This window comes from Hemicordylus capensis, chromosome 13 (assembly GCF_027244095.1).
Source record: "Hemicordylus capensis ecotype Gifberg chromosome 13, rHemCap1.1.pri, whole genome shotgun sequence".
Classification (NCBI taxonomy): domain Eukaryota; kingdom Metazoa; phylum Chordata; class Lepidosauria; order Squamata; family Cordylidae; genus Hemicordylus; species Hemicordylus capensis.
In genome coordinates this window covers 5,962,198-5,989,248 of record NC_069669.1, presented here as the reverse complement: position 1 = coordinate 5,989,248, position 27,051 = coordinate 5,962,198, and the positions used below count along the sequence as shown (strand labels likewise).

At 46.3% G+C, this 27,051-nt stretch overlaps 1 protein-coding gene across 1 annotated transcript in view; it reads right to left on the bottom strand.

Moving 5' to 3' along the window:
* The window catches only part of LOC128336575 (uncharacterized), a 90,613-nt gene extending 66,058 nt beyond the window's left edge, over positions 1–24,555 (bottom strand). The window contains exons 1-16 of the mRNA XM_053276452.1: positions 24,495–24,555; positions 21,332–21,382; positions 20,517–20,677; positions 18,966–19,036; positions 18,151–18,316; positions 16,331–16,523; positions 15,424–15,551; positions 10,224–10,327; positions 8,528–8,693; positions 6,537–6,719; positions 5,407–5,559; positions 4,551–4,695; positions 4,126–4,284; positions 3,408–3,526; positions 2,212–2,472; positions 973–1,128 (exon numbers count right to left, since the gene is read on the bottom strand). Coding sequence (XP_053132427.1) covers positions 973–1,128; positions 2,212–2,472; positions 3,408–3,526; positions 4,126–4,284; positions 4,551–4,695; positions 5,407–5,559; positions 6,537–6,719; positions 8,528–8,693; positions 10,224–10,327; positions 15,424–15,551; positions 16,331–16,523; positions 18,151–18,316; positions 18,966–19,036; positions 20,517–20,677; positions 21,332–21,382; positions 24,495–24,555 — 2,277 coding nt within the window. The remainder of the gene's footprint in view (positions 1–972; positions 1,129–2,211; positions 2,473–3,407; positions 3,527–4,125; positions 4,285–4,550; positions 4,696–5,406; positions 5,560–6,536; positions 6,720–8,527; positions 8,694–10,223; positions 10,328–15,423; positions 15,552–16,330; positions 16,524–18,150; positions 18,317–18,965; positions 19,037–20,516; positions 20,678–21,331; positions 21,383–24,494) is intronic.
* Positions 24,556–27,051: the final 2,496 nt, after the last annotated feature.

Genomic DNA, 27,051 nt, shown 5'->3' with positions numbered 1-27,051 from the left:
CCTGCCCATTGTATTGATCTTTGCCAAACCTAATCTGGCCATACTGGATTGACCTGTCCAGACCTGACCTGTTAGAAGCATAGGAAGCTGCCTTATACTGAGTCAGACCCTTGGTCCATCCAGCTCAGTACTGTCTAACCAGACTGTCAGTGGCTTCTCCAAAGTTACCAGCAGTAGTCTATCTCAGCCCTATCTGGAGATGCTAAGGAGGGAACCTGGAACTTTCTGCATGCAGATGCTCTTCCCAGAGTGGCTCCATCCCCTAAGGCAGGGTTTCTCAACGTGTGGGTCCCCAGATGTGATTGGACTTCAGCTCCCATAATCCCCAGCTCCAGTGACCTTTGGTTGGGAATTATGGGAGTTGAAGTCCAGTTACATCTGGGGACCCACACGTTGAGAATCCCTGCCCTAAGGGGAATATCATGCAGTGCTCACATGTAGTCTCCCATTCAAAATGCAAACCAGGGTGGACCCTGCTTAGCAAAGGAGACAATTCATGCTTGCTACCACAAGACCAGCTCTCTTTCTTGCCCAGCCTGGAGAAGGACAATCGTGTAAATACAGACACTCACTCTGCAGTCATGATTTCTGCTGGAGTCAAGGGATACAGGAGTTCCAGCACCTTGGACAGCTCCCAGTGCAAGGAGTCAGCACCTTGGCTAGCGCCAAGAGAGATCAACAGGAGCTGGATAATGCAGCAGTAATGGAGTGCTGCTGATCCAACAACTTTCTTAAGCAGACTGCTCAGTGGATGCTCTTCCACTTAGCTATGGCCCCAAATTAGCTGATGGGATGAGGGGAGTTACAGGTCAACAACAGCTGGAGGGCAAAAGTTGGTCACCTCAGTATTGATAGATCAACACTGGTTTGTTGGTGCCATTGTCATGATGTCTTACATGGGACATTTGGGACCAGATCATCATATTGTGCTTTGTCCCCCCGCAAATGGCATCATTCTCATGTTTCCCTTACCTTGAGCAGCTTGACCACTAGCTCTGCCAAGTTCAGGTAGTAGCGTTTCGCCTGACTTCTTAGCTCTCCACAGTCCACAATGGTGAGCTCGTTCCCAAATATTCTTATGCTCAGAACACATTTCGGTTTCTTCTTCTTTCCCATTCTTTTGGTGAACTGATGCAGAGGGAAAGGGACAGAGTGAAGCAAAGACTAGAACAGAACTGGGGAATAAAACCCAAACAAAAGTGCTTTTAAAAACCAGGAACGTAGGAAGCTGCCTTCTACTGAGTCAGGCCATTGATCCATCTAGCTCGGTATTGTCTACACAGACAGGCAGCACCTTCTCCAAAGTTGCAAGCAGGAATCTTTCTCAGCCCTATCATGGAGATGCTGCCAGGGAGGGAATCTGGAACCTGCTGCATGCAGATGCTCATCCCAGAGCGGCCCCATCCCTTAAGGGGAATATCTTATAGTGCTCAGACATGTAGTCTTTCCATTCATATGGAAACCAGGGTGGACCCTACTTAGCAAAGGAGACAATTCATGCTTGCTACCACAAGACCAACTCTCCTCTCCATGTATTATCATTTGCACATAATGTGTCAGGGATCTCAAACACAGAACTCAAGCACTTGATCCCATTCACTCCCAAGGCAATTAACGCACACATAGTACATGAGCCCGTTGGGGTGGTCAGTTCCATCTGGGGGACAAATGCTCACTGTGGTTTTTGACAAGGTCTAGAGGTGGAAAAGAGGTGATAGCATTGCACGACTTTCAGTTTTCAGTGTGTTCTCATGCTGTTAAGGTCCTGACTATCAGGCCAGCAGCAGCCACATTTGCAAGAGTGTTTTAAAAGCTTTGAAAAGCATAAAAAACATTTAAAGTCCTATAAGATTTTATCAATCTTGTAAGAGGAATGGAAATGAAAATGGGCAGGAATGTCCTCCAAAAGTCATGGCCTGGGAAGGACGGCACAGAAGACGTGCAGGTCTCTTAAATGCAGGAGGGATGAGGTGCATGGCTGAAGGCCCTTCTTGGACTCCGGTGTCGACTGCCTCTGCTTCTTGCCACTCCCTCTCCCTGTTTCCTGAACTCACTGCCACCCCTCTGGGGTCATCCCTGTCGGTCACAGCTACTTCCCTGGGAGTAAGGACTGGACACAAAACACTTCTTGCAAGGGATGAATGGTTCTCCGGGATGCTAAGCCATCCGGAATTCAGAGCAGAGACCAACCCATGCCACCGGCTGAGTTACCTTTTTCACTAACTCACTCATCTCGCTGTAGTGTCCATTTGGGCAGCTCTGCCTTCCCCCTCTCAGCTTGGGCTTGCTCTCTTTAGAAGGGAGATGATTCCCAAGGCTGTGTCTCTTGGATGCCCGCTTATGCCGCTGGGTCTTCCGTGTCATCTCTAGGGGAGGTTCCGGTTGGGAACGCCTTGCTTTAGTGCTTTGGACCGGATGGAAGCCAAAGAATTTCTGCACAGCATCTTCCATGTTCTCCAGTCTTACAACAAGCTGAGAAACAACAGTTTTTCAATTATCATCACCATCATTGCTATTAAGGAGATTGTATAGCTGTGAGAAAGGAGATACTTGGTAGGCGGAACAGAGAATGATCAGGTGGGAGTCAGGAGCTGGGTACTACGGCATTTCATCCACCTTGTAAAATGCTGGGGAGCAGTGTTCCCTGTAACAGGGATTCCCAGATGTTATTGACTACAACTCCCCTAATCCTCAAGCAAAGGCTGTTGCAGCTAAGGATGCTGGGAGTTGTGGTCAACAACATCTGGGAATCCCTGTTAGAGGGAACATTGCAGGAGAGAGAATCTAGGTAGGGCGCATCTGACCCAGCTCCTACCTCCTACACAATCACTCTTTCCTCCTCCTACTTTGATTACTGGAATTCTCACAACTGCTTACTAGAATTCTGGATTACAACTGATTCCTGGAATTCTCACAATTGGGCATGCATAGAGATGTGAAGGCCAGGGATGTGCACAGCCAAATTTTATTTGAATCTGAATCAAATTTGAATCTTTTCAATTTAGAACCATTGAATAGAATGGAGATTCCTTTGAATCGATTCGAATTCAGCCGAATTCTATTCAAATTCAACCAAATTTGAATCAATTCAAACGAAACTCCACTCTATTCAATGGTTCCAAATTCAAATCAGATTTGGTCAAATTTTGTGCACATTCCTAGTGAAGGCTTGTTAAAAAAACACAAAAAACCACCAACAACCATGGGAAACAACAGTGTTTTTCTTTCTTTCGGTTTTTTTCCCCCTGGGGAAAATGGCTTTCCCCCATTTCTTTCCAATTTTTTTCCAGGCATGCACCCAGTTCTTCTGCCCTGACTGGGTGTTCTTCCTACCCAGATGAGGATGGTGCAAATGAGCCTCTTAATCTGCTCAGGAATTGGCTGCTAAATCTTTTTCAGTTACTTGCCTCCAAGAGATTGATAGCCCGTCCCAGCACATGGATGGTCAAGTTGGTTGCTATCGTCCTTGGGATAAAAGATGCAGGTGAAAAGATGAGCCTGCCCTCCACATTTGCACTTGCTGCTGCTGCAAGGTAATATTTCAAGCACAAGGTCAGTCAGGGGCCTAGTCCTCATGAAGGATGAAAACCTGTGTCTGAGCTGTACCACATCACTGTGAGTGAGGGCTAGCAAGAGGGAATTCTCCTCTCTCTATTTTCAAACATTATTGCACATAGAAGACTAAAATCTTTTTGCCCTGAAATCTAACTTCCTATGTGCAGGGATTTCCCCCCGATACTCATAAAGCCTTAACCTGCAGTCTGAAGTGGTACAGCCCAAACACCATGTTTACTGCTTCAGCACAGAGTGAAGACACACACAAGAGATTCTCTCCAGTTTCAATGACTTCAGACATCCTTAGAGACTGATGAAGAAGGAAAGCAATGCATGGGGGCAACAGTCAAATCTCCCAAAGATGACTCTGAATACAAGATTACTCTGAATTTAAGACAAGCCCTTTAAAAATAAATACAAATTATATCCATATTTACCCAAAAGGAAGAGGACTCTGGATTTAAGAGGACCCCCCGATTTTTAACATCAAAGAACCTGGGGGGGAAACTTAGTTTTGGATTCAGATAAATATGATGCCCATAAGGTATATAAACACCACAATAAACCAACCTGAATGTAAAGTGACGTCCGAATAGGAAGAAAACTTCCATGTCTCCCCATCAAACTCTTTGCTAAGGATCTCATCAGGAAGGGCATTCTTAAGATGCTGTTTCAGGGGATCATTGGTCTCCAAGAGCTGAGAGAGATGACTCCAGACAAAAGAACCCACTGAAAGCAGGCAAGAAACAGGTAATGTACATCAAAATAACAGTTCCGGGCTTCATAGACATGAATGATTACAGTCCCAGAGGTAGCAGGTACGAACGTACAGACCACCATCACGGTTATGCGACGAAGGGTCCATCTAGACCAGCATCCTGCTTCCTACAGGACCAAGCAGATGCTTCCAGAAAGGTCGCAAACAAGTCATGAAGGCAACAAGGGGTGTGTAGAATATAAGGAAAGGCTGAGTATTTCAGTGGTGGCTTCCTTACCTTGACTAGACTTCTCCTCCTGCAAAGTCCATTTAATTTGGCTAAATAATTCGCCTCCTGGACAGTTCATGGCCATAAGATAAGAAGCAATTCTTATTTCTACATCTTCATTGTAGGTTTGATACAGGTGGACTAATACAGTGCGCTAAAACAAACAAGCAAAAAGAGAGAAAGGAACAGTTTAGCAGGTTGAGTTACATATAGAATCATATAGAAACGCTGGCTGCCTGGGCTCCCCCCCCCCCCCCCGCACAGCCTGTGTTTTAATTAAACACTGGTTGGGGAGGAGAGGGGCATGTAACAACAACAACAACTTTAGTCGTTGGCTGCCCCCATAATAATAGTTATCTGGGAGACACACAAAAATTAAAAATTTAAAACTAAACTAAAACACTAAAACACTAAAACACTGAAACACTGAAACACTAAAACACTAAAACACTGAAACACTGAAACACTAAAACACTAAAACAAACACTAAAACACTAAAACACTAAAACACTAAAACACTGAAACACTAAAACACTAAAACACTAAAACACTAAAACACTAAAACACACACTAACACACTAAAACAAACACGAAAACACATGCTAAAAGGCTAAAAGACATCACATAAATAAAAGCAAAGTTTAGAACTTGGTGCTTCTTCAACCCCAGCAGGTGGTTAGGCTGAGATCCAGCGCTTTGCTTCAAGGCTAACCAATGGCCTCCCCAACTGAGCAAGGGGCTGGACCTTGAATCTCCCACCATCAGCCCCGTCGCTGTCCACTGCCCCAGCATACGTCCTCTGTGTTTTTACACATGCCACCCAACACGCTACCGACCAGTATCACAGCAAGTTCCCACCACCTACATTTGCCGCACAAGGAATGCGCCGGAAGGCTTCGACAGCAGCCAGTCGAATCCCCACAGGGTTGCTTTTCAGCTGGGCGCAGGAACTCAAGACGGGGGTCAGGCGTGCGGCTGCCAGGCCTGCATTTCCAATTGCTCTTAAAACGAGCTCCACCTGAAAACCCAAAGTCAAGATGAATACGATGAAAAAAGAAGCAGGCTTTTTCTCTGTTGCTCCCGAGGGCGGGACGAGATGCAACAGGTTGAATTTACAAGGAAGCAGATTCAGGTTTGTTTGTTTATTTTATTTTATTTACTTATCCAGGCTGGATTGAGCCCCAGACCTGTGCTGTAACCAGAACAAGGAACTGTCCAGCAAACCAGAAGCTGAAGGCAGAAAGTACAGAGGACCTTCAGTAGGGACCAGTACAGAGACAGGTAGTGATTGCAGTTATCCAGCTTTTTATTTTCCTCAGACCTGCTCTGTAAGTAACTGTTTTGAGTTTGTATTCCCCGCCCCCCTGCAAAAGAATTGTTTTAATTGAACCAATTTTTCAAAAAGTAAATTTTCTGGTTATATTAAAATTAGAGGCTTGTTGATGTGTCTCCACCCCACACCTATAAAGCCTTTCCACACTGCTAGAGTTGTGGGTTTGGGAAATTTTTGAAGGGCTGTTGCAGTGGAGTCAGCCATACAAAATAAATAAATAAATAAATAACTCTGCTTGGTGGCAGTGGGAAAGGGTTAGGGAGAAAGCTGTTCCTCCACACGTGGTGGCAAAGCGGCGGGATAGCTGTTCCTCCAAGGTTCCCAAAGTGGTTTACGTATATATCAATCAATCAATCAATCTATCTATCTATCAATCAGATGGCTCCCTGTCCCCAAAGGGCTCACAATCTGAAAAAGAAACAGAAAACAGACACCAGCAACAGTCACTGGAGGGGTGCGGTGCTGGGGATGGATAGGGCCAGTTCTTCTCCCCCTGCTCAGTAAAGAGAATCACCACTTCAGAAGGTGCCTCTTTGCTCAGTTAGCCCATTGCTGTTGTTGTGGGACCACCATGGCATCCTGACACTGCTCTAAGCTGAATGGTTCATGATGACAAAGTGAACACCAAAGCTGATTCTGCACATGGCTTCAGAATCGTCTACCTGGCGATTCTCCTCTGATTCGTGCACGATACATGTTCGTCCCAAGTATCCTTCTAGAATCTTCATTATTCCCCACACCGCAGGCTCCTGGTCACAGTCATTTCTCACGGCGCAGAAGTGATGCACCAGGGAAGAGATTCCTAAAAAGGCGCTCTGTCTTCCACTTGGTAACTGGAGCAAAGACTGGAAAACCAAAAAACACAGAAAAAGGGTTGAAAGTTCCTAAATTAAAAGGCAAAGTGTTTGACGTTGGGCATTTTTTAACCCATCCAGTCCTGTCAGCTTCCTGGTCCTATAGTACATCAAAGGTACAGAGATAAGAAAATGCAAGAATAACTCATCTCATTGTCTGCAGAAGAAATGGCCAATGCAGGACTTCTACATCTGCTGCTATCTTTTGTTGTAGAGTGGAACATAAGAAAAGTCCTGCTGGATCAGACCAAAGGTCCATCTAGTCCAGCATCCTGCTTCTTGCAGTGGCCAACTGGTGGTGGTGCATCCGGGAAGCCTGCAAGCACTCCCTCCCATTGGTGTTTCCTAACACCTGCTGTTCAGAGTCCTACCACCTCCAATTCTGATGGAAGTATACAACTACCAAGGCTGGTAGTCATTGATAGCCCTCCCCTCCATCAATTTGTCTAAGTTCTTTTTAAAGCCATCTAGACTGGTGAGCATCAACACATCTGGCAGCAGTGAATTCTATAGTTTAACTACACATAGGCTGCATTCACATGTAATGTGGGCTCCCACCCCACACCCCTGCTCTCCTGTCTGCATTAGGACGGAATCGAGAGTGTCCTCTTTGCAGTCAGTGAGATTGCAGAGAGGAGCAGGAATGGACTGAGTGAGCTTCCTTCTAGCTTGCACAGCCAATCCCACAAGGAGAGCGGGAGGAGCTTCCTCCTTCAACTCCAGTCCAGCTGAATGCAGCCTCCAGCGATGCATCAGGATGAACCAGGGGCTCCGTGGAACCCTGGTTTTGAGCTCCGAAACTCACTACAAACTGAGGGTACAAATTAGGGTCTCTAGAGCGAAACCTCGGGTTGTGGAAGGAACGGGACCAGAGTTGCACGTGTTTGGACCTAACAGTAGGGAAACCTCTGCCCCCTGCAACTCCAGTCCCCCATTATGTGCGAATGTGGCCATAGTTAAAGAAGCACTTTCTTTTGTCTGTCCTGAATTTTCCAGCATTTAGCTTCAATGGTTATTCCCAGGTTCTAATATTATGAAAGAGGGAGAAATACTTATCTCATTCCACTTAATCCACATCATGTATAAATTTGTACACCTCCAACATGTAATACCCCCTTAACCACCTTATTTCTAAATGAAAAAGGTCCGAACTGTTAAAAGTGAGAATTCTAAAGGATTGCTTTTAGCACCACAGTAACCTCTTCTGGCCACTAGAGGCATGATGAGATGGTAATAGGACTGTCTCGGTCAGTTAAGAGTCAGAACTGTTCAGCTGTTGAAGGCTAGTGTCTGTTTATGTATGTTGTTCAATGACTCTCAGTATGTGATGTTTTAGTTTCTTACTAAATCTTTATTTGTTTTTATTTGTTTTAACTCGACTGAATGTCTCTAGATAATCTCTTGGGCTGAACTTTATCACCAGAGCGTAATGCCTGGGTCCCAAAACTGGGTTACCCAATTAGGCAGGCGCTGGGTAGGAGCAGGTCCCAAGGCTCCACACAAGCCTCTGTAGCTGGGTTAACCCACTCCTACCCAGCTTTGTCCAGTCATGAGAACAACACTGTTATGTCTAACACATCTATAGTAGGCTACTTCCTATCTGAGCCCTGAATTTCAGTGGATCTGTACCCAGGTTCCTTTTTCAAATGAACGAATGTACAGTCATTTGCACAAATACATGAACTCGGACTCAAAAACCTGTATGAAGTACAGCATAATGTCTGAACAGAACTTGAGTGTTTCTGCATACATGAATGATCAAGTGAGGCTAACATGAATTGATTAACTTTCCTGCTTACAGCCAGTACATCAATCATGCCTGCTGTGGGCTCAGGAATGAAGGAGAGCGACCAAAAGAATGATTCAATTTTGTCTTCTTCCACTTCTCCAGAAACAATCATCTCTTTCATTAGGACAACACAGGCTTCGGTTGCACAGGAGGGGAGAGCGTCCAGGAGCGGTTGCCTAGATCAAAAGGAGGAAAGCAGGTATGTTCGATTACAGTGCAAGAAGCCAGTCTTTTTTTTTTTTTAAGACAAGCAAATTAATCACCTCCTCTTTCTAAAAGGCTGGAGCGATTTAACGGAAAATAAAAGCTCTTCACGAAACTAAGAGCTTATTGAGATTTGAACTTGTGCACATCCGCATGCCATAAATGTCTGGCCAGGTGAGTGCTGTCACTAGGAGGTGACCAGGGGCATAACTCTAATTGGGCAGACATGCTCAGACATGTTCTAAGAGCATGGGCCACCCAAAGAGAGGGGCCACCGAGGAGCCCTCACCTGTCATTCCCCCTTCCCCCCATGCCACCTGCCCACCACCATTTCCCAGAGAACACAGCTCTTCCTCCACCACCATTGATTCTTCCTCCTCCATCCCCTCCCCTCCATCTCCATCTCCATCTCTTCTATCTCCCTTCCATTTCCATCCCCTCCTCTTCCCTCTTCCTCCACCACCACTGACTCTTCCTCCTCCATCCCCTCCCTCTCCATCTCCCTCCCATCTCCCTCTCTTCTTATCTCCCTTCCATTTCCATCCCCTCCCCTTCCATATCCCTCCCCTTCCCTCTTCCTCCTCCACCATTGGCTCCATCACGGCTATCCCTCCTCTTCCACCATTTCCCAGAGAACATGGCTCTTCCTCTTCCTTCTCCTCCGGCTGTCCACCTGCTGCTATTTCCCAGCCGGCTCAGGTCGCAGGAAGCAGCTGGACTGGTGCTTTCCTTTCTTGTTTGCTCGAGAGAGGAAAGAGCCAATCCAGGCACTTACTCCTGCACGAGCTGGCTGGGAATGGCAGCCATGCATGAGCCCTGATGCCAACCCCACGCAGCACATGGGCATCAGGATGCATGCATGCCCACTATTTCCCAGCTGACTCATGCAGGGGTAAGTGGCTGGACTGGCTGTTTCCTCTCTCAAGTGAACGAGAGAGGAAAGATCTGATCCAGTCACTTACTGCTGCTCAAGCCAGCTGGGGAAGGTAATGGGCAACTCTCAACAGGAGGAGGAGGAAAAGGGAGGAAGAAACGGAGGAGGAGAAAGAAGAGGAAGAGAGAGGAGGCTGGAAGGAGAGCAGCAAATGTGGTGGTGGTGGTGAGTGGCGAGTTGTGAGTGGAAGACATTCATGAAGCGTTCTCAAAAATTTCGGCGGTGCCTCTGGTGCCGCAAAAAGAGGGGGATCCAATGTTTGTTTATGGAACACAGGCCCTTTCTGACCTTGGTATGCTACTGAGGGGGACCATTCTGGCATGTCTGAGCCCTCCGCTCTCAACTTTATGGAAGCAATGGGAACAAATTAACACAGGGGTAGGCAACGTGTGGATCTCCAGATGTTGCTGAACCACAACTCCCATCACCCCTAGCCACAATTTATTACAGCTGGGGATGATGGGAGTTGTAGTTCAGAAACCTCTGGAGGAGAACTGCACATTGACCGGTGCTGCCACAGGTGCTCTCAGCCTTCAGGCATCCCAAGGACAGCCACTTTTAGCCTTACCAGTTGTCTTTGCACTCGATCGAAGTTCTGCGCCACAGGCTCATTAAAGCATCGGAAGTGAGATGCTGAAGCTCAAAGACCAACGTCATGAAGAGGTCTGTGGACTAGGAAGAGAGGAGGAGAAGCTGCAGCACATTTTTATAAGAACATAAGAACAGCCCTGCTGGATCAGGCCCAAGGAGGCCCATCTAGTCCAGCAACCTGTTTCCCACAGTGGCCCACCAGATGCCTCTGGGAAGCCCACAGCCAAGAGGTATGGGCATTCCCTCTCTCCTGCTGTTGCTCCCCTCCAACTGGTATTGAGAGGCATCGTGCCTCTGAATCCTTAGCTATGTGCCACTGTTCAGAATGCACTGGCTGGGGATTATGGAAGTCAGAGGTCACTCGGCACAGGCCACAGTCACGCTTGGCCGCCTGGTGCAGTGCAGGCCTGTGGCAAAGCAACCACACCACCCGTGACAGACTAAAGTGGATTTGGGGTGGGGCCCAGGGGGTGTGGAGGCCCTAGACTTTGGCCCGGAAGTTCAGGGTTAAGAACATCTCTGATGGGAGTTGTAGTGAAAATACAGCTGGAGGGCTGAAGTTGAACAGCCCTGCCCTAAATCTATCTATCTATCACATTTTTATACCTCATAGGAACATAGGAAGCTGCCATATACTGAGTCAAACCATAGGTCCATCTAGCTCAGTATTGTCTTCACAGACTGGCAGCGGCTTCTCCAAGGCTGCAGGCCAGAGTCTCTCTCAGCCCTATCTTGGAGATGCTGCCAGGGAGGGAACTTGGGACCTTCTGCTCTTCCCAGAGTGGCAGCTCCATCCCCAGAGGGGAATATCTTATAGTACTCATACTTCTAGTCTCCCTTTCATATGCAACCAGGGTGGACCCTGCTTAGCTAAGGGGACAAGTCATGCTGGCTACCACAAGACCAGCTCTCCTCCCTGAACGTCTATCTTTGGGCAGGTTTTTCTGGCCAACTTCAAATTTTTAGTAAAGCCTTGCAGAAAACTTGCGGAAAAGCTTATCTGACAAAGCTACTGTTGTAGGAAACTGGGGCGGGATGAGTCAGTGGACAGAACTTGTGTCCAAATCTAAAATGGGTTTAAGGAGCAGACCAATAGCTTCCAGATATAACCCGACAATTTTGAGGGGCCACATTGGCCCCCCTGACAATTTCTATGTTACGGTAGATCCAGTAGGATCAGATCTGACATTTTTTTTAAGCTTAAGGTTGTCATATTCTGGCTTTCCAAATCTGGGTGCCTAAGTTGCATATTATATCAACCGCCTTGAAAATAGTTTTTGAGCCGAATAGTGACTGCATGTTTTGCTCCATAACTCCACTTCTACGAGGGCTAGAGCTTGGCTTCCCCCCTCCATTTTTTTCCTTTTTTAAAAAAATGAAAGCTGAAATCCGGGCAAATCCGGGTGGGATAAGCAATCTGGGTGAGATGCTTAAAATCTGGGTGAAGCTCGGAATTTGGGGGGGCATGGCGACTCTATTAAAGCTGTACAAGCCTACCAAAAGCATATAAATATGAAAGGCAACAATCTAGAATCTGCAAACACAGAACAAAGCAAAACTGTTCACGATGTAATTAATCACAGGAAGCGCTCCCCCCACTTCCTTACAAAGAGGCTGCTTCTTTAAGGAAAACTCCTCCGTGGAGCTTGCAGCATCCAGGGCTGGCTGCTGATCAGACTCACATTTTGTTGTTTTTGGAAGTGACTCTTGAGCTCTCCTTTTCTGCAGACAGTGAGCATTCTGTAAAGGGGCAGGCTGCTGACTGAAGAGGCCGCCTTCAGGAGGAAAACACTTAGCACACATGGGATCCTACAGAATTCCAGAGAGCTTCAGGGCCCGAAACCCAGACCTTCAAACTAGGGCTGCTGTGTTTGCTCAGTTAATCCAGGGGTTCTCAGAGGTGTTGTTGGACTACATCACCCATGACCTCTGACCACTGTGGCTGGGGATGATGGCAGTTGTAGTCCAACATCTGGGGACCCACATTTGAGAACTCCATGGCTGATCAGTCAAATCAATCCATTAAAGCATTTCAGTTGATTAAAAATATGCTCTCCAATTAAGGAAAGGACACCTTTTTAATAAATTGGTCATAGGTACGTAGGAAGCAGCTTTATACTGAGTCAGATCATTGGTCCACCTAGCTCAGTATTGCCTACACTAACTGGCAGAAGCTCTCCAAAGTTTTGTGCAGGAGTCTTCCCCCAAATGTAATCCTTCTCCAGGATGGAGGTCATTCAGAATTATTAATAATGACTAACTTCCAAAGAAACGACCAGCCAACTAACTCCCCAAACTCATAGCAGTATGATGATAAACAAGGACTTAACTTCATGTGCTCTTGTGTTTTGGTGTGTTGAGCATGTGAGTTTTCTTACTCCCCCTGAGCCTTTGAGGCTGTGGCTGGCTTTACAGCCAAATACATTAATCACAAGTATGGACCTGCAACAAAACATTGCAGTATTTCCCCGGTGTGCATGCATTGCCTGAGCATTGGGAACGTTTTAAGCACCTTTCCCCCTCAGAAGCAAAAGTTGTGGCTGTCTTGAGGGAGCATTCTTCAAGCTCAGAAATTTCCTACTCTTTTTGTTCAAGTCCTTCTTCCACCCCTCACCACTGAGTCCCATGAGCTCCGCTCACCTGGTTGTCTGTTAAGTGTCCTCTGAGTTTGTGAACGTTCTGCTCCATTGAGTTACATTGGGGAAGTTTGGGGTTTCCCCCCCTCAAGTCCCCCCCCCCCGATTTTTGTGAAACCAACATATCTAGGTTACTCCCTTTCTCCAGATAATCCAGTTATGCGTCCATAAGGATAGCAACATTTCTTTCAGACAGAAAGGATAACACAGTAGATGGGAATTCAAACTGTTGCTTTGCACGGCTTTATTCTCTCAGACTGTCAGCCCATCAGACAATCCATCTCCAAAAGCAGACACCCTCTCCTATCTTTCCTTTGGACAGCTTCCTTCCTCCCATTTCCCCATCCCACCCAAAACTTTTGCTTGCTTAACGGTCCATTTAGTTAATCTGCATCCGCATTGATATTCAATCTGTTCACATAAAGGCATGTCAAACGACTCTATAAAGCTCCCCGGTGAGTGACAACCTTTTCCTCCTCCACTTTCTATGGGAATGGGCAGGATTTTTCCCCTTCTCTCTTTTTCCTTGTTTTTGTTGCCTGAATGGAGCGCATAATCTTGCCTTATTCACAGTCCAAACAATACGGTGGACAAATACGACTATGCATCGCGCTTTAAGAAGTGGTTTCCCAGGCGATGCTGTGGACATTTCCCATCAGCCTCTTCCTGGACCAGAGGGCATGTTAGTGGTTGGGGAGATGCAGATAGGGAGGAAAGGGGGTGGTGTTGGATCTGGGAGTATAATACAGATACTATACCCATATAAAGGAAGCCTACACAGAGCAGAGAATTCCACACACAGTAGATAGCCTGTTCAATACTACAACACGCATAATGAATAATCCTCTCTTTAAAGCAGTCAAGTTACCATGGGAGAATAGCCTTAGCTCCTTCGCAAACTGAAATGACAGTCCGATACTATGGAGAAACTTAAAGCAATCCCTTCCTTCCACAAGACAAGGGAGACCCATGAACTCAACATACCGAGGCCATTTTCCTGAGAGACAGATACCCTTCCCCAATAACATAGACAAAAGTAAACTCCCATATTCAAGACCTGAAAGGTTTAGTTCAATACTCCTCTGGTAAGAAGGTATCCCTTACAATTCTGATATTTATATACTATATTGACAAGGCATAAATTAAACAATGGGCAAAATGTATTATCATTCGGACCTTCTTGCTATCCTCGTTTCTTTTATGTGAATATTAACTAGTGAATACAGTTGATGGTGGATTTCAAAGTGAAATGCCTGAAAATGCTCTATTTTTTGTTCCTGTATATCTGATGCAACTTGAAAATGCTTGTTCCTTTTTTAAAAGAGTGTTTCATTGAAAAAAAAGTTTTAAAAGGACACAGTGGCAGCTTAGAGATGGGAACTGCCATATACTGAGTCAGACCATTGGTCTATCTAGCTCAGTATTGTCTTCACAGACTGGCAGCGGCTTCTCCAAGGTCGCAGGCAGGAATCTCTCTCAGCCCTGTCTTGGAGAAGCCAGGGAGGAAACCTTTTGTCAACAGTAGACTACTTCAGCCAGGGCTGGGCTGGGCCCAGGACAACCAGCTTCAGCCAGGGGAGGCCTCAGCCCAGGGGAACAGGGCCCAGGACAAATGTGGGACAGGGTTGACCGAGTTCTCATTGAGGTGGCCAACCTGTAGTTGGGCTGCTCCACTTGAGACTGTCAGTAGAAAGCTTACAAAGAAAGCTGCCTTATACCTAGATTTGCCATGTCCCACCGAATTCTGGGTTTCACCCAGATTTTAAGCATCTCACCCAGATTGCTTAGTCCACCCAGATTCGCCCGGATTCTAGCTTTCATTTACAAAAAGAAAAAGAAAAAGCTAAGCTCTAGCCCTTGTAGAAGCAGAGTTCTGGAGCAAAACATGCAGTCACTACTCTGCTCAAAAATTATATTCAAGCCAATTTACATAATATGCAAATTAGGCACCTGGATTTGGAGAGCCAGAATATGGCAGCCCTACTTATACCAAACCATGCCTTATACCATGGAGAATACTATAAGGAAGCTGTCATATACCATGGGTCTACCTCACTTGTTATTGTCTACTCTGAGCTAGGGACGTGCAAAGAGGTTTGATGTTGAACGTGTTCGATGTTGAACCGCTTCGATTCAACTGTTCGGGGTCCAACCCTTCAGTTCGATCCCGGTTTGATCCCGGACTGAACCCCATGAGGGGTTCACAAAGGCTTTTAAATTAAATTTTAATATTATTATTTTACCCTTACCGCCTCTGGGGGAGTTGTACGAGGTTGCAGGCAGGAGGTGACCATGGAGGTTCCCCCTCCCCCTGCCGGCCTCCCTTATTTAAGAAATTGGCCACTCTTCGGCCGCTCTTTGGCCTTTCCCCCTCGGTGCAGTGGCCATTTGGGAGGCCATTTGGGAGGCCGCCACACCTGCACAACGGGCCACTGCATGGCCCGGATCATGCCCCAGTAGAGGCTCATGACCAAATGTGGCAAACCAGTGAATAAATAGTTTTAATAATTACATGAAACTAATTAAATGACAAAAAGTTACCTCTGAATTCACACTAGGTTTCATACACAGCCTCTGCAGAGTTTCAGCCACCTCCTCCTCTCTGGACCATCTTGCTGTGTTTTCTTGTTCATACAGCAGGGTGCTCTCATAGATGTTCTTAGTGTCCACTGCAGAATTTAAAGCAGTACTTCATGATTAGCATGAAAAAAACAGGCATGTGATCTTGGACGCCACAGTTTAGAAGACAGCTGCAAAGTATCTTAAGAACAGCCCTGCTGGATCAGGTCCAAAGCCTATTTAGTCCAGCATCCAGTTTCACACAGTGGCCCACCAGATGCCTCTGGGAAGCCCACAAGCAAGAGGTAAGGGCATGCCCTCTCTCCTGCTGTTGCTCCCTTGCAACTGGTATTCAGAGGCATCTTGCCTCTGAGGCTGGAGGTGGTCTATAGCAACCAGGCTAGTAGCCATTGATAGACCCATCCTCCATGAATTTGTCTAAACCCCTTTTAAAGCCATCCAAGCTGGTGGCCATCACCACATCCCATGGCAGAAAATTCCATTAATTATGAGTTGTGCGAAAAAGTACCCCCTCTGGTCCGTCCTAAATTTATGAATTTATATAAAGACATGTGGTGCAGTGGTTAGAGTGTTGGACTAGGATTGGAGAGACCTGCGCTCAAATCCTCCTTCAGGCATGAAATTCAATGGGCGACTCTCTGGGCCAGTCACTCCTCTCTCAGCTTAGCCTACCTTATAGGGGTGTTATGAGGATAAACATAACCACGTACACTACTCTGGGCTCCTTGGAAGAAGAGCAGGATATAAATGTGAATTAATACATGCAGCTTTCTCTGTTCCTATGTAAAGAAGTCCCATCCTTCAAGCCAAAAGCAGATCAGAGTCTTCCCTTTAATTTGGCACTGCGGGGAGAATTTGGCAGGCACACCTCTCTCAAAGGAAAAGTCCACTTCCACCCGAAAGAGCTTCATTGCTGTCTGGGTCTGTGTCTTCACTCCGCCTCTGCCCTTGGTTGCCAAAGGGGCAATGAGATGGTATTCGGTACATTTGGCTTCTGCCAGGATCGTTTCGTCAAACCTCTGAACACATTCAAGGTTCGATGACAGGAGCTGTTGCTGGGACTGAAACAGAAAGACAAGACTTTGGCAGCGGGTTTTGAAATCTAGTCTTTATTTCGGTCAATGCTGGCTGAGATGCACACTGAAGGATTGTGTCGGGGCCATTCAGGGCGGATTTGTAGACTGCTTTGTTTTCCGAAAGCGGTGCTTTCTTGCAGAAGAGGCTGGAATTCAAGAAATAGCCTCAGGAGCGCTGTGCAGGCAATCTGCCTTCAAGGACGTTGTACCCCAGAACAGCATCTACATAAATGCACCTAGGGTCAGAATACAAGATGTAATCCTACACCCTGTTCCCCAGAGGGCCCGCACATTCCGCACCCCAAAATGCACAGTAGGGATGTGTGAATCGATTTGAATTTGAATTGATTTGACTTGCATGTGTCTGATTCAAGTGATTCGACTTCGAAACAAATCAATTCGAACTGAATTGGCCTGTTTGGGGCTAATTCGATTCATGTTCGAATCAAACAACATGTTTGGATTCGAACTTGAATTGAATTGTGGTTTTCTATTCGTGCACATCATACAATTCCCATAATCCCTTGCTATTGGCCACTGTGGCTGGGGATTATGGGAGTTGTAGCCACCTAATGGTGCAGCAGGGAAATGACTTGACTAGCAAGCCAGAGGTTGCCGGTTCGAATCCCCGCTGGTATGGAAAACACCTAGACCAGGCAGCAGCGACATAGGAAGATGCTGAAAGGCATCATCTCTTACTGCGCGGGAGATGGCAATGGTAAACCTCTCCTGTATCCTACCAAAGACAACCACAGGGCTCAGTGGTCGCCAGGAGTCAACACCGACTCAACGGCACACTTTAGTCCAAAAACAGCTGGGGGATCTAAGCTGAGCAGGCCTGCTCTAGAGGGAAATAAAGAAATGAGTAGCACCCAAGTACTTACTGATGCACCAGGCAGAGCAACAGACCTCAAGGCAGTAAATCCAGAAAAGTGATGGGAACATTGATTTAAATCTTTCCTCTTCAAAAGGATAGATCTTCTCCACTGATAACTGGTTGGACATTCCCCCAAGACATCCACCTAGTAATAGGCCGAAAACAACCAATGTGAATTCTTTTCCTTGGTGCCAAATTCAAACTCACGACTCAAAATGAAGTGCATGGAATGGGTCAGGAGGAGGGGAGAGTGCTAGCTTTGAAACAATGGACTGGTCCAGAGGTCACTCAGAACCAGGGTCCAGACCAGTGTTCCCTCTAACAGGGATTCCCAAATGTTGTTGACTACAGCTCCCAGAATCCCCAAGCAAAAGCCATTGCAGCTGGGGATTTTGGGAGTTGTAGTCAACAACATCTGGGAATCCCTGTTAGAAGGAACACTGGTCCAGACCCACTTCTGCACAATGCCCATGATCCTCAGGAGCTCACGTTCTCCATCCTGTGCAGGGGGGGGTCTTCTTTCACGCCTCGTGGCCCCAGACACCCCACCCTAGCCAGCCCCCTGCATCTGACGTCAGACGCAGGGTGCGGGGTCAGGTGCCAGCCTCCCTCCACACCTGTATCTCAGATTACCAATCCTGGTTAAATGTCCAGTTGGCCTACTGCCTTACCCAGCCTTTCAGATCGAGAATGTACAATGACTAAAGCCATCTTTCCATTCTCAAAATGACTCACCTCATCCACACTGCTGTTGCCAGCGGTTGTTGATGATGTCTGCAGAACACTGAGGATACCTCGCTTGATGTTGAGCGCCCATGTCGGTTCGCTCTCCTGGGGGAAGATCTTCAGAATCCTCCCGTCATGAACACAAAACAAGAGTGGATATTGCTCCAGGGCTTCCCTGTAAAACAGAAGGCAGATTCACATGTGACATTCAACACATTTTCAGGTGGCTCTTGAAAGCAATCCTGGAGATTTTGTTGGCTTGATCATTGTGGTGTTCTTAGCCCAAATCTGTCACTGGCTTCAGTCACAGTTGGCAACTCCCTAATTTGGAAAGAAGGGAAGAGCTTCCACCAAAGAGTGCATAAGAAACTCTTTGCTGGATCAGCGTGGTGGTCCATCTAGGAACGAATGCTATGAAGAGTGTCTCCTGTACTCTACTGTCCTTTCATCATTTCCTGTTCCTGATCCCCTTGTCATAACTAGCTTGGCAGTGGCTTGGCAGTGGCATGGGTAGGAGGTAAGAGGGTACAGGCACACTGAGTAAAGTGGAGGCAGCCACAGTTGTGGCTGCTGTGAAGGAAAAGGAGGTGGCTGAGAAGGGCTGGCTTAGAGCAGCTTTTTTGCAACTTTGCCACCGTTTGGAGAGGAGCTGATCCAGAGATGCAGTTCTGGCTCAGCCTTTTAAGCATATTAATTTGACTTTATCTGTTGGTTGATTGATTGATTGATTGATATCAAGTCGATGTCGACTCTTAGCGACCTGGCAATACATGACCTTTTCTTTGTCTCCAAAGAACTAGTTTTGGACCCAATGTTATTTTCACCTTAGTCTGCCATTTTCCTTGATCAGCTTCTCTCCGGATTCAAAAGTCGTCTTGATCTGGACATCACGCAGCTAGGGATAAGAACACCAGTTGGAGACAGGCTTGAAACAGGATGGGGAAGCAGTTCAGAGTTTTGTAAACAGGTCCAGAGATTCTGGCGGAGACCAATATTGTCCCACTTTCCCACTGAAAAGGCACGTCTGGCCTAAATCCCACCAGTGCCTGAGACAGTGGGCCAATCAACCCACCATCCTCACAGCAGCAATCCGCACACACTCACACACCTTCTCTTCCTATCCCAACCCAAGCGCTGACATAGGAATATAGGGACATAGGAAGGCCCCTTATACCAAGTCAAACCACTGGTCCATCTAGCCCAGTTTTATCTACACTGACTGGCAGCAGCTCTCCAAGGTTCCAGGCAGGAGTCTCTCCCAGCCCTACCTGGAGATGCTGCCAGGAATTAAACCTGGGACCTTCTGCCTGCAAGCAGATGCTCTACTACTGAGCTACAGCCTCATCCTCAAATGAGGAAGCATTTGTGAATCTGACAAGGATTTTCCTGACCTTGTCAGTTATACTGGAAGCTGTAGCTCTTGGAACATACAGCAGTTCCTTATATTGAGTCCGATCACTGGCCCATCTAACTCAGCATTGTCTACACTGACCGGCAGCAGCTCTCCAGGATTTCAGACAGAGGTCTTTCCCAGCCCTACCAGGAGATGCTGCCGGGGATGGAACCTGCAGAACCGATGCTCTACCATTGAGCCATGGCCCCATCCCCTAAGGCAGGGGTTCCCAGCCTTTTAATTTTATTTTAATTTTATTTTATTTTATTTATTGTTAAATTTATATACCACCTTTCATTGAAAACCATCCCAAGGTGGTTTACAAAAGTTTAAAAATACAATAAAATGACAATTAAAAATTAAGCCAAAAATGAAACAAATCTGATTTAAAATATAAAATACAAACATAAATACTCCAGATGTTGCTGAATCACAACTCCCATCATCCCCAATAAATTGTAGCTTGGGATTGTGGGAGTTGTAGTTCAGCAACATCTACAGTACCGCAGGTTGGGAACCCCTGCCTTAAGGGGAATATCTTACAGCAGACAATACTCACACAGAGTCATAAGAACATAAGATCATAAGAACAGCCCTGCTGGATCAGGCCCAAGGCCCATCTAGTCCAGCATCCTGCTTCATACAGTGGCCCACCAGATGCCTCTGAGAAGCCCACAGACAAGAGCTGAGGGCATGCCCTCTCTGCTGCTGTTGCTCCCCTGCAACTGGTATTGAGAGGCATCTTGCCTCTGAGGTTGGAGGTGGCCGATAGCCCTCAGACGAGTGTCACCCAGCCAAAGGCAAACCAGGGCAGACCCTGCTTAGCCAAGGGGACCATTCACACTCACTACCATCAGACCAGCTCTCCACCCTTTACCCTTTCCCTCTCATCCCAATCTGAACCCCATAGACCTCTCCTTGCCCCTGACCCAAGCCCAAAGCCCTGACACATGCCCTGGGTGGCCCTGGGTTTCAAACTCACTTTTAGAACTCTGTGGCATTTGGCTAGCACTTCGACAACAGCGGTGCTTTCCAGGGAGGTGCCACTCTTTGTGTACGCCCTTCCTTGAAGGAGTGTGTGAGTGGCAGTTGAATATCGGTAGCTGAATCTGGATCCCGCAGGGAGATTCGGTCCACTGAATCCTAAGGAATTAAGTAAGACTTTAGCACTGGTAACTACCAGAGAGCTGAACATGGGGTATCTCTTTCTATTGACTCCGACCATTGGTCCATATTGCACAGCATGGTCTGATCTTGAATAGCACCCAATTGGGCTGGATTACTGTAACACACTCTACGTGGGGCTGCCCTTGAAGAATATCCAGAAACTGCAGCTAGTGCCAAATGCGGCAGCTAGGGTTTTATCTGGAGCTGCCCGGTGGGAGCACATCACACCCATTCTGAAAGAGCTGCACTGGCAACCAGTTTCTTTCTGGGTCCAATTCCCAGAGCAGCTCCATCCCCTAAGGAGAATATCTTACAGTGCTCTGCTCACACATGTAGTCTCCCATTCAAATGCAACCAGGGCAGAGCCTGCTTAGTTAGTCAAGCAGCCAGGCCTCCAGCTGTTTTTGGACTACAACTCCCATCATCCCCAGCCACAGTGGCCAATAGTCAGGAATTATGGGAGGTGTAGTCCCAGGAAGACTGAAGTTGTGCAGCTCTGAACTAGATGATATCAGAGATTCTACTGTATTCGTTTTATTTATCCAAAAAAGTTAAAATGCACGGTAAAAATTCTTGCATATCCATTGCTACTTCACGGGTCATTACTGAGAATTTCCCTTGTCTACTCACCAGTACACTGAGACGTGCACAAGGCCTCCTGACTTAAATTCTCTGGGGCTCCTATAACAACAAACAGACAGCGAGTACAGAAAAGCATTAAGAAACCCATCTGTATTTTCAGTCCCAGATCCTGGGACTGTTTATTTACTATAGGCCTAAAAGAAATGTTAAAAGCGGCAACATGCATTTGTAAAAATTCAGACCAATTCTGTCCTCTTGGAAACCATAATGTTTATTGAGGTACACTCAAAAAGAAGAAAGAATATATTTAAGAAATGCAGTGGGTAAACCTGAAGTTTTAAAAATAAATGTCCAGGCACCCTGAGGGTTAAAATGAGGCACACTCTAAAAAGCCTCTAGTTGTAAATCACAGTTTTACTGTAAACGTTTTAACTTATTTGTAAACCTTTGATACTCCAAGTGATATTTGATATTTCCATCCTTTGGAAAGCCAACCAGTATTTATAGGAGGTGCTTTTGAAACCAGCCTTGCAAAAGGAATGGATTTCAGGCTTTAAGCAATACAGTCTGGGTGTGGAAAATATCTGGATAATCAAAACTTTCAACAGAGGCTGAGGCTGGGGTAACAGCAGGAGGTGTTACAGCTATGTTTAGCTGCAAGTTACATTAAGACGAAGAGTTTTAGAATTTTAAAGGTCCAAAATGAAACCGGGATTATAAGATGGAGGAGTTTTACTTTAGAAAAAAAGCATGGTATAGTGCATGCATGATTTTATAAAATTTATATATCTAGTTTTATAAAATCATGAATGGTATGGATCATAGAACAAATCAATCCAGAACTTTCACTTGAGGCACAAATGACCAGGCTCAGACTATCATACTTTGGACACATTATGCGAAGATCCAGCTTCCTCGAGAAGTCCATAATGCTGGGGAAAGTTGAAGGAAAAGACGACCAGCAGCAAGGTGGATGGACTCAGTTATGGCAGCAATGAATGCACCACTGAGAGACCTAAAAGGCCAAGATGAAGACAGATCATCCTGGAGAGAATCTATCTACGTGGTCGCAAAGAGTCCAATTTGGTGGCACTCAATCAACCAATCAATCGAGAGATTGACAAAAGATCAATTATGCTCTCACATACAGAACAACAGAACTCAGGGTCATCTCGTGAAAGTGGTTACCAATAACAAAGGAATGTATTTCTTTATGCAATGTAGAATTAGCTCAAAACCATAAGATTTGGTGATGACTGCTAGCTTTGAAGGCTTTAAAAACATGTTCATGGAGGATTGGTCCCGCAAAGGCTATTAGCTGCAACCGCTAAAATTGAGCTTCCAAGCTCAAAGGCAGTCTATCGTTGAGTACAAGATGTGAGGGACAATCATGCTGTATCGTATGAGTTTCTCAGGAGCATCCTGAGAAATGCTCCTGAGACAACTGCTGGAGACAAGTGCTAGATTGGAAGGACTTTTTATAAGGCCCTGCAAGGTCATTCATTGTTCTGATACAGCAATTGCTTGGGTGGCAAGATTTTGAGTTCTGTGGAATTCTTCTGGGAAGCAGAGTGTCTATTAGCTTCTAAATCTTTTGAAAGACTCCAACATTAGCTGTGTTTTACAATGCCCATATGGATAAAAAAAGAATAAGGCACCACCTTTTAAACTTACTAATATTTTAAGACATGAGCTTCTTATATCACTGGTGCCCGATATCCAGCAGGGATTTGAACCGGCAACCTTCAGCTTGTAAGTCAAACATTTCCCCTCTACGCTGCTTAAGACCATCACAAACCATCAAAAATCAGAAGCACACACAGCTCTCGAACATGGGTAGGACGCTTACACTATCCTGTTGAAGACTGTGTGTGTTGCCATTATGCCAATGTTTGTACACTTACCAGGTAACAAAGAAGAGAAATTACCAACTATCAGGGTCGGCTACCCACGGAGTGAGCTAGGCAACTGCCTAGGGCGCCAAGCAGGGATGGGCGCCGACAAGCTGGGTGACATTTGCCCCCTGCTGGCACCCCTGCCCCAGTGAGTGAGTATGTGCACTAGCAGAGCCAGCCAGCCAGGTGATGGGGATCACCCTTGTCACTACAGCCAGCCAGCTTAAGGAACCTAGGAAGCTGCCATATACTGAATCAGACCATTGGTCCATCTAGCTCAGTGTTGTCTTCACAGACTGGCAGTGGCTTCTCCGAGGTTCCAGGCAGGAATCTCTCTCAGCCCTATCTTGGAGATGTTGCCTGGGAGGGAACTTGAGACCTAGATGCTCTTCCCAGAGCAGCTCCATCCCCTAAGGGGAATCTCTGATAGTGCTCACACATCAAGTCTCCCATTCAAATGCAACCAGGGTGGACCCTGCTTAGCAAAAGGACCAAGTCATGCTTGCTACCACAAGACCAGCTCTCTTCCCTTCACCTCAGCCAGCCAGGTGACAAGTGACCGTAGGCGTGTGCACGCACCATTGGAGCCAGCCAGCCAGCCAGAGTGGGCGAGATGTTATCACCCAGAATCAAGGTCTGAGTTAGGGTAGCAACGAACACGTCGTCGTACTCTCTCTATGGAGTTATTTTTGGAGGAAATTCCTGCCAATTTTCATTCCCACTCCTCTGCTGACATAGACAACATTTGATAGTCCTCTTGATGTTTTAAGAAACTTTTAAAAGTGTTTAAAACACCATTGCAACTGTGGTCACTGCTGATGAGCAGGACAATCAAAGCAAAAGAACCCATTGGGAACGGAAAGCCCTGCCATGCTCTTCTCCATCTCTAAAGTGTAGACCTTGTCAAAAATCACCATGAGCACATATTCCCCCCCCCCAGACAGTACCTCTACTCCTTGCCAAGCAACTCTAATAGCCAGTGGATCGTGGGTGGGGACCTCAATCCAGATACGGTGCAGGGGGGGCAGAAGATCTGGTTGGCACCCATTCCCTAAGATGCCCCCTCAAGATCTGCAGGTGCAGTGCCAGTCTCCACCTGCCAACCTGATCAGATCATGCAACACACTTCGTGGACAATCACAATATGAATCATAGAAGCCACTTCAGGACGGACCTGCATGCCTCAACAGCAAGCAGATGCCAGGCAAATGAGATCATGGCTTTGTAGCCGCATTTTGCATTTGACAGAGGAAGGAGAGAGAGAGAGAGAGAGTTGCAGTTTCTGCAAAATACAATATCGCTTTTCTCCTACTTACGTCTTGAGACGCTCACAGCCAAAGTGCAAAATAAGATGCTTATGCGCTGCAGTTCCATCATCTTCCAGTCCCCCTTGGTGTTAGCAAAACCACATTGACCCTCCTTTCAGAGGCAGCGCTGAAGAGGAATGAAAGGAAACTTTTCTGTACAAAGCAGGAGGTTATTTAGACTCTTCTCTCCCAGCCAGAGGAGGGGCTGAAGAGTGTGTGGGGGGGGGGGTCGGTGGGTGGGGGGGGGAGACCTCTCCTCCACTCAGAGCTGTAAGACAGGGGTCAGCAGCCTCTCAGAAATGATGTGCCAAGTCTTTTAAATAATATTTTAAATAAGAATTTCTTTTTAAAGTTTCACGTGCCAGTAACACACGCTAACATGGAAACGCGCTCTCTTGCTCGCTTTCAGTAAATTATTGTTGTACATAGTGTAAATATTGCTTTTAAAAAGCTTAATCCACTAAGTTCACCACAAATTAAAATACAGATCTTGCCAGCTTCGTGTGATCCGGAAGCCCTCCCCAGGCATTCAAAAACACAGCCTGAGGACACGTGTCACTATCCATTGAATATGTCCGCCTGTATTACCGTGTTTTCCCGAAAATAAGACAGTGTCTTATATTAATTTTAGCCCCTCAAAATGCACTAGGGCAATTAGCGGTATATCAGAAAATACTGCTAGGTCTTACTTTCGGGGTAGGTCTTACTTTCGGGGAAACAGGGTATATGTATAACATTTTGAATATGTATATTTTAGATGGTCTGTACTTTGCTCTTTTGTGTTTTGTGTATTTTTCTTTTCTGGCCAGTACTATAATAAAGAAATTGGAACGGATTAGTGAATACGTGTAACACACTCGAAGTGGGTTCCGAAACCCCACCCTCCCACCTGGCTCTCCCCACTTAGGATGTTCGGCTGAAGATGTGAGCGTCCTAAGTGTGTTCACATCAGTTTCCATGATCAGCAGGCTGGGCTGCTGCCCGAACCTGTTGATCATAGAAACGAGCACAAACACACCTAGGGCATCTACTCTTCAGACAAATGTCCCAAGAGTGAAGAATCTGGATGTTTTTTGGGTGGGTGATTGGCGTGCTGGGGGCGGGGTTTCCAGATCTGCTTCTGGCACGCTGTGGGTATTCACCAGCTGTATTTTGAATTCCTGAACAGGGCTGGTGAAATTCGCTGGTATGTTCAATTATCTCTCTGCCTTTGTTCCGTCTCCTTGCTTTGGTATGGGTATGTAGACTGACCTCTTCCAAACTCTTGGCCATTGTGTCGTTCTCCAAATTTGCTGGCATAGTTTGCTTAGAGCCTTGACTGATTCTTTGTCTGTTGCTTGCCCTATTTCTGTAGTTATTCCATCAATCCCTGGAGCCTTCCGACTTGGTAATGACTGGAGTGCTGATCTCACTTCATCCTTCCCATACTAGAGGTTCTTGCAAGTATACTGAAAGTGGGAGTTTACCATTTTAAAATCAAATCAAATCAATGCCCAGTCTAAGCTTTATTCCTGGGTAAGCAGAATTTCTGAGAAACTGCCACTAAACATGCCCACCCCTGTATAAAGATGTGGATAAATTCCTGGGTCCCTTTCTGGACTCAGGGGGAAACGATAATTTAGCACCGAAAAACTGGCTCCTGCCAAGCTCAGTGGTACAGCCTCTCAGGAATCAGTGTGAGTGCCACTCAGGATCACTGTGTGTGCCGCTTTTGGTACCCAGGCCATAGGTTGCTTATCCCTGCTCTAGGATATTGCTTAGATTCATTGAAATAAGTCACCACTGCATGGCCAGCCTACGAGAAGAAAACTAACCCTTTCTGGAGGAAATTCAGAACAGATTTTCTCTATCCAGGCTTTCTAACTGAATGAAAAATCCACATATGGAAAACTTCACATACTGGGACAAAGCTCTTTGAGCAAAATCTAATTATTTCACTTTGCAAGCGTGTGCTAATGTTTCCCATGTGTCTTCTTCCGAAACCCCTTGCCTGTTCCTCTATGAAAGAAAAGGGTTTCACTGGAAAAAGTTGTTTTGCACAGAAACATGATATGCATTTTTACAAGGGTCGCCAGCGTTCCCTGTAATGTTGCTGATGACAATGCCCATCATCCCCAGTCAAAGGCCATTGCAGCTATGGATGATGGGAGTAGTCAGCAGCCTCTGGGAATCCCTGCTACAGAAACACTTCCCACCCCCTGCCCCAGTGCGTGTTGCGCTTTTAGTAGCTACTTGATTAGCAGGCAGATACTCAAAAGGTGGTTTCCCCATCTCTGTGACTGAAAAGCCTGCATGGGTTGAATGGCTGCCATTCTTATAGCTGTTAAAGGCAAATGAGCCATGCCAGCAAAAAATAATAATCCTGATACAGTTTTTAATACAGTTTTAAAAAGGTGTACTTTTAATCAAATTATTCTGCAGACAGCTTTGCTAAGCAGGGTCCCCCCTGGCTTGCATTTGAATGGGAGACTGCATGTGTGAGCACAGCAAGATATTTCCCTTAGGGCATTGGGCCGCTCTGGGAAGAGCAGAAGGTTCCAAGTTCCCTCCCTGGCAGCATCTCCAA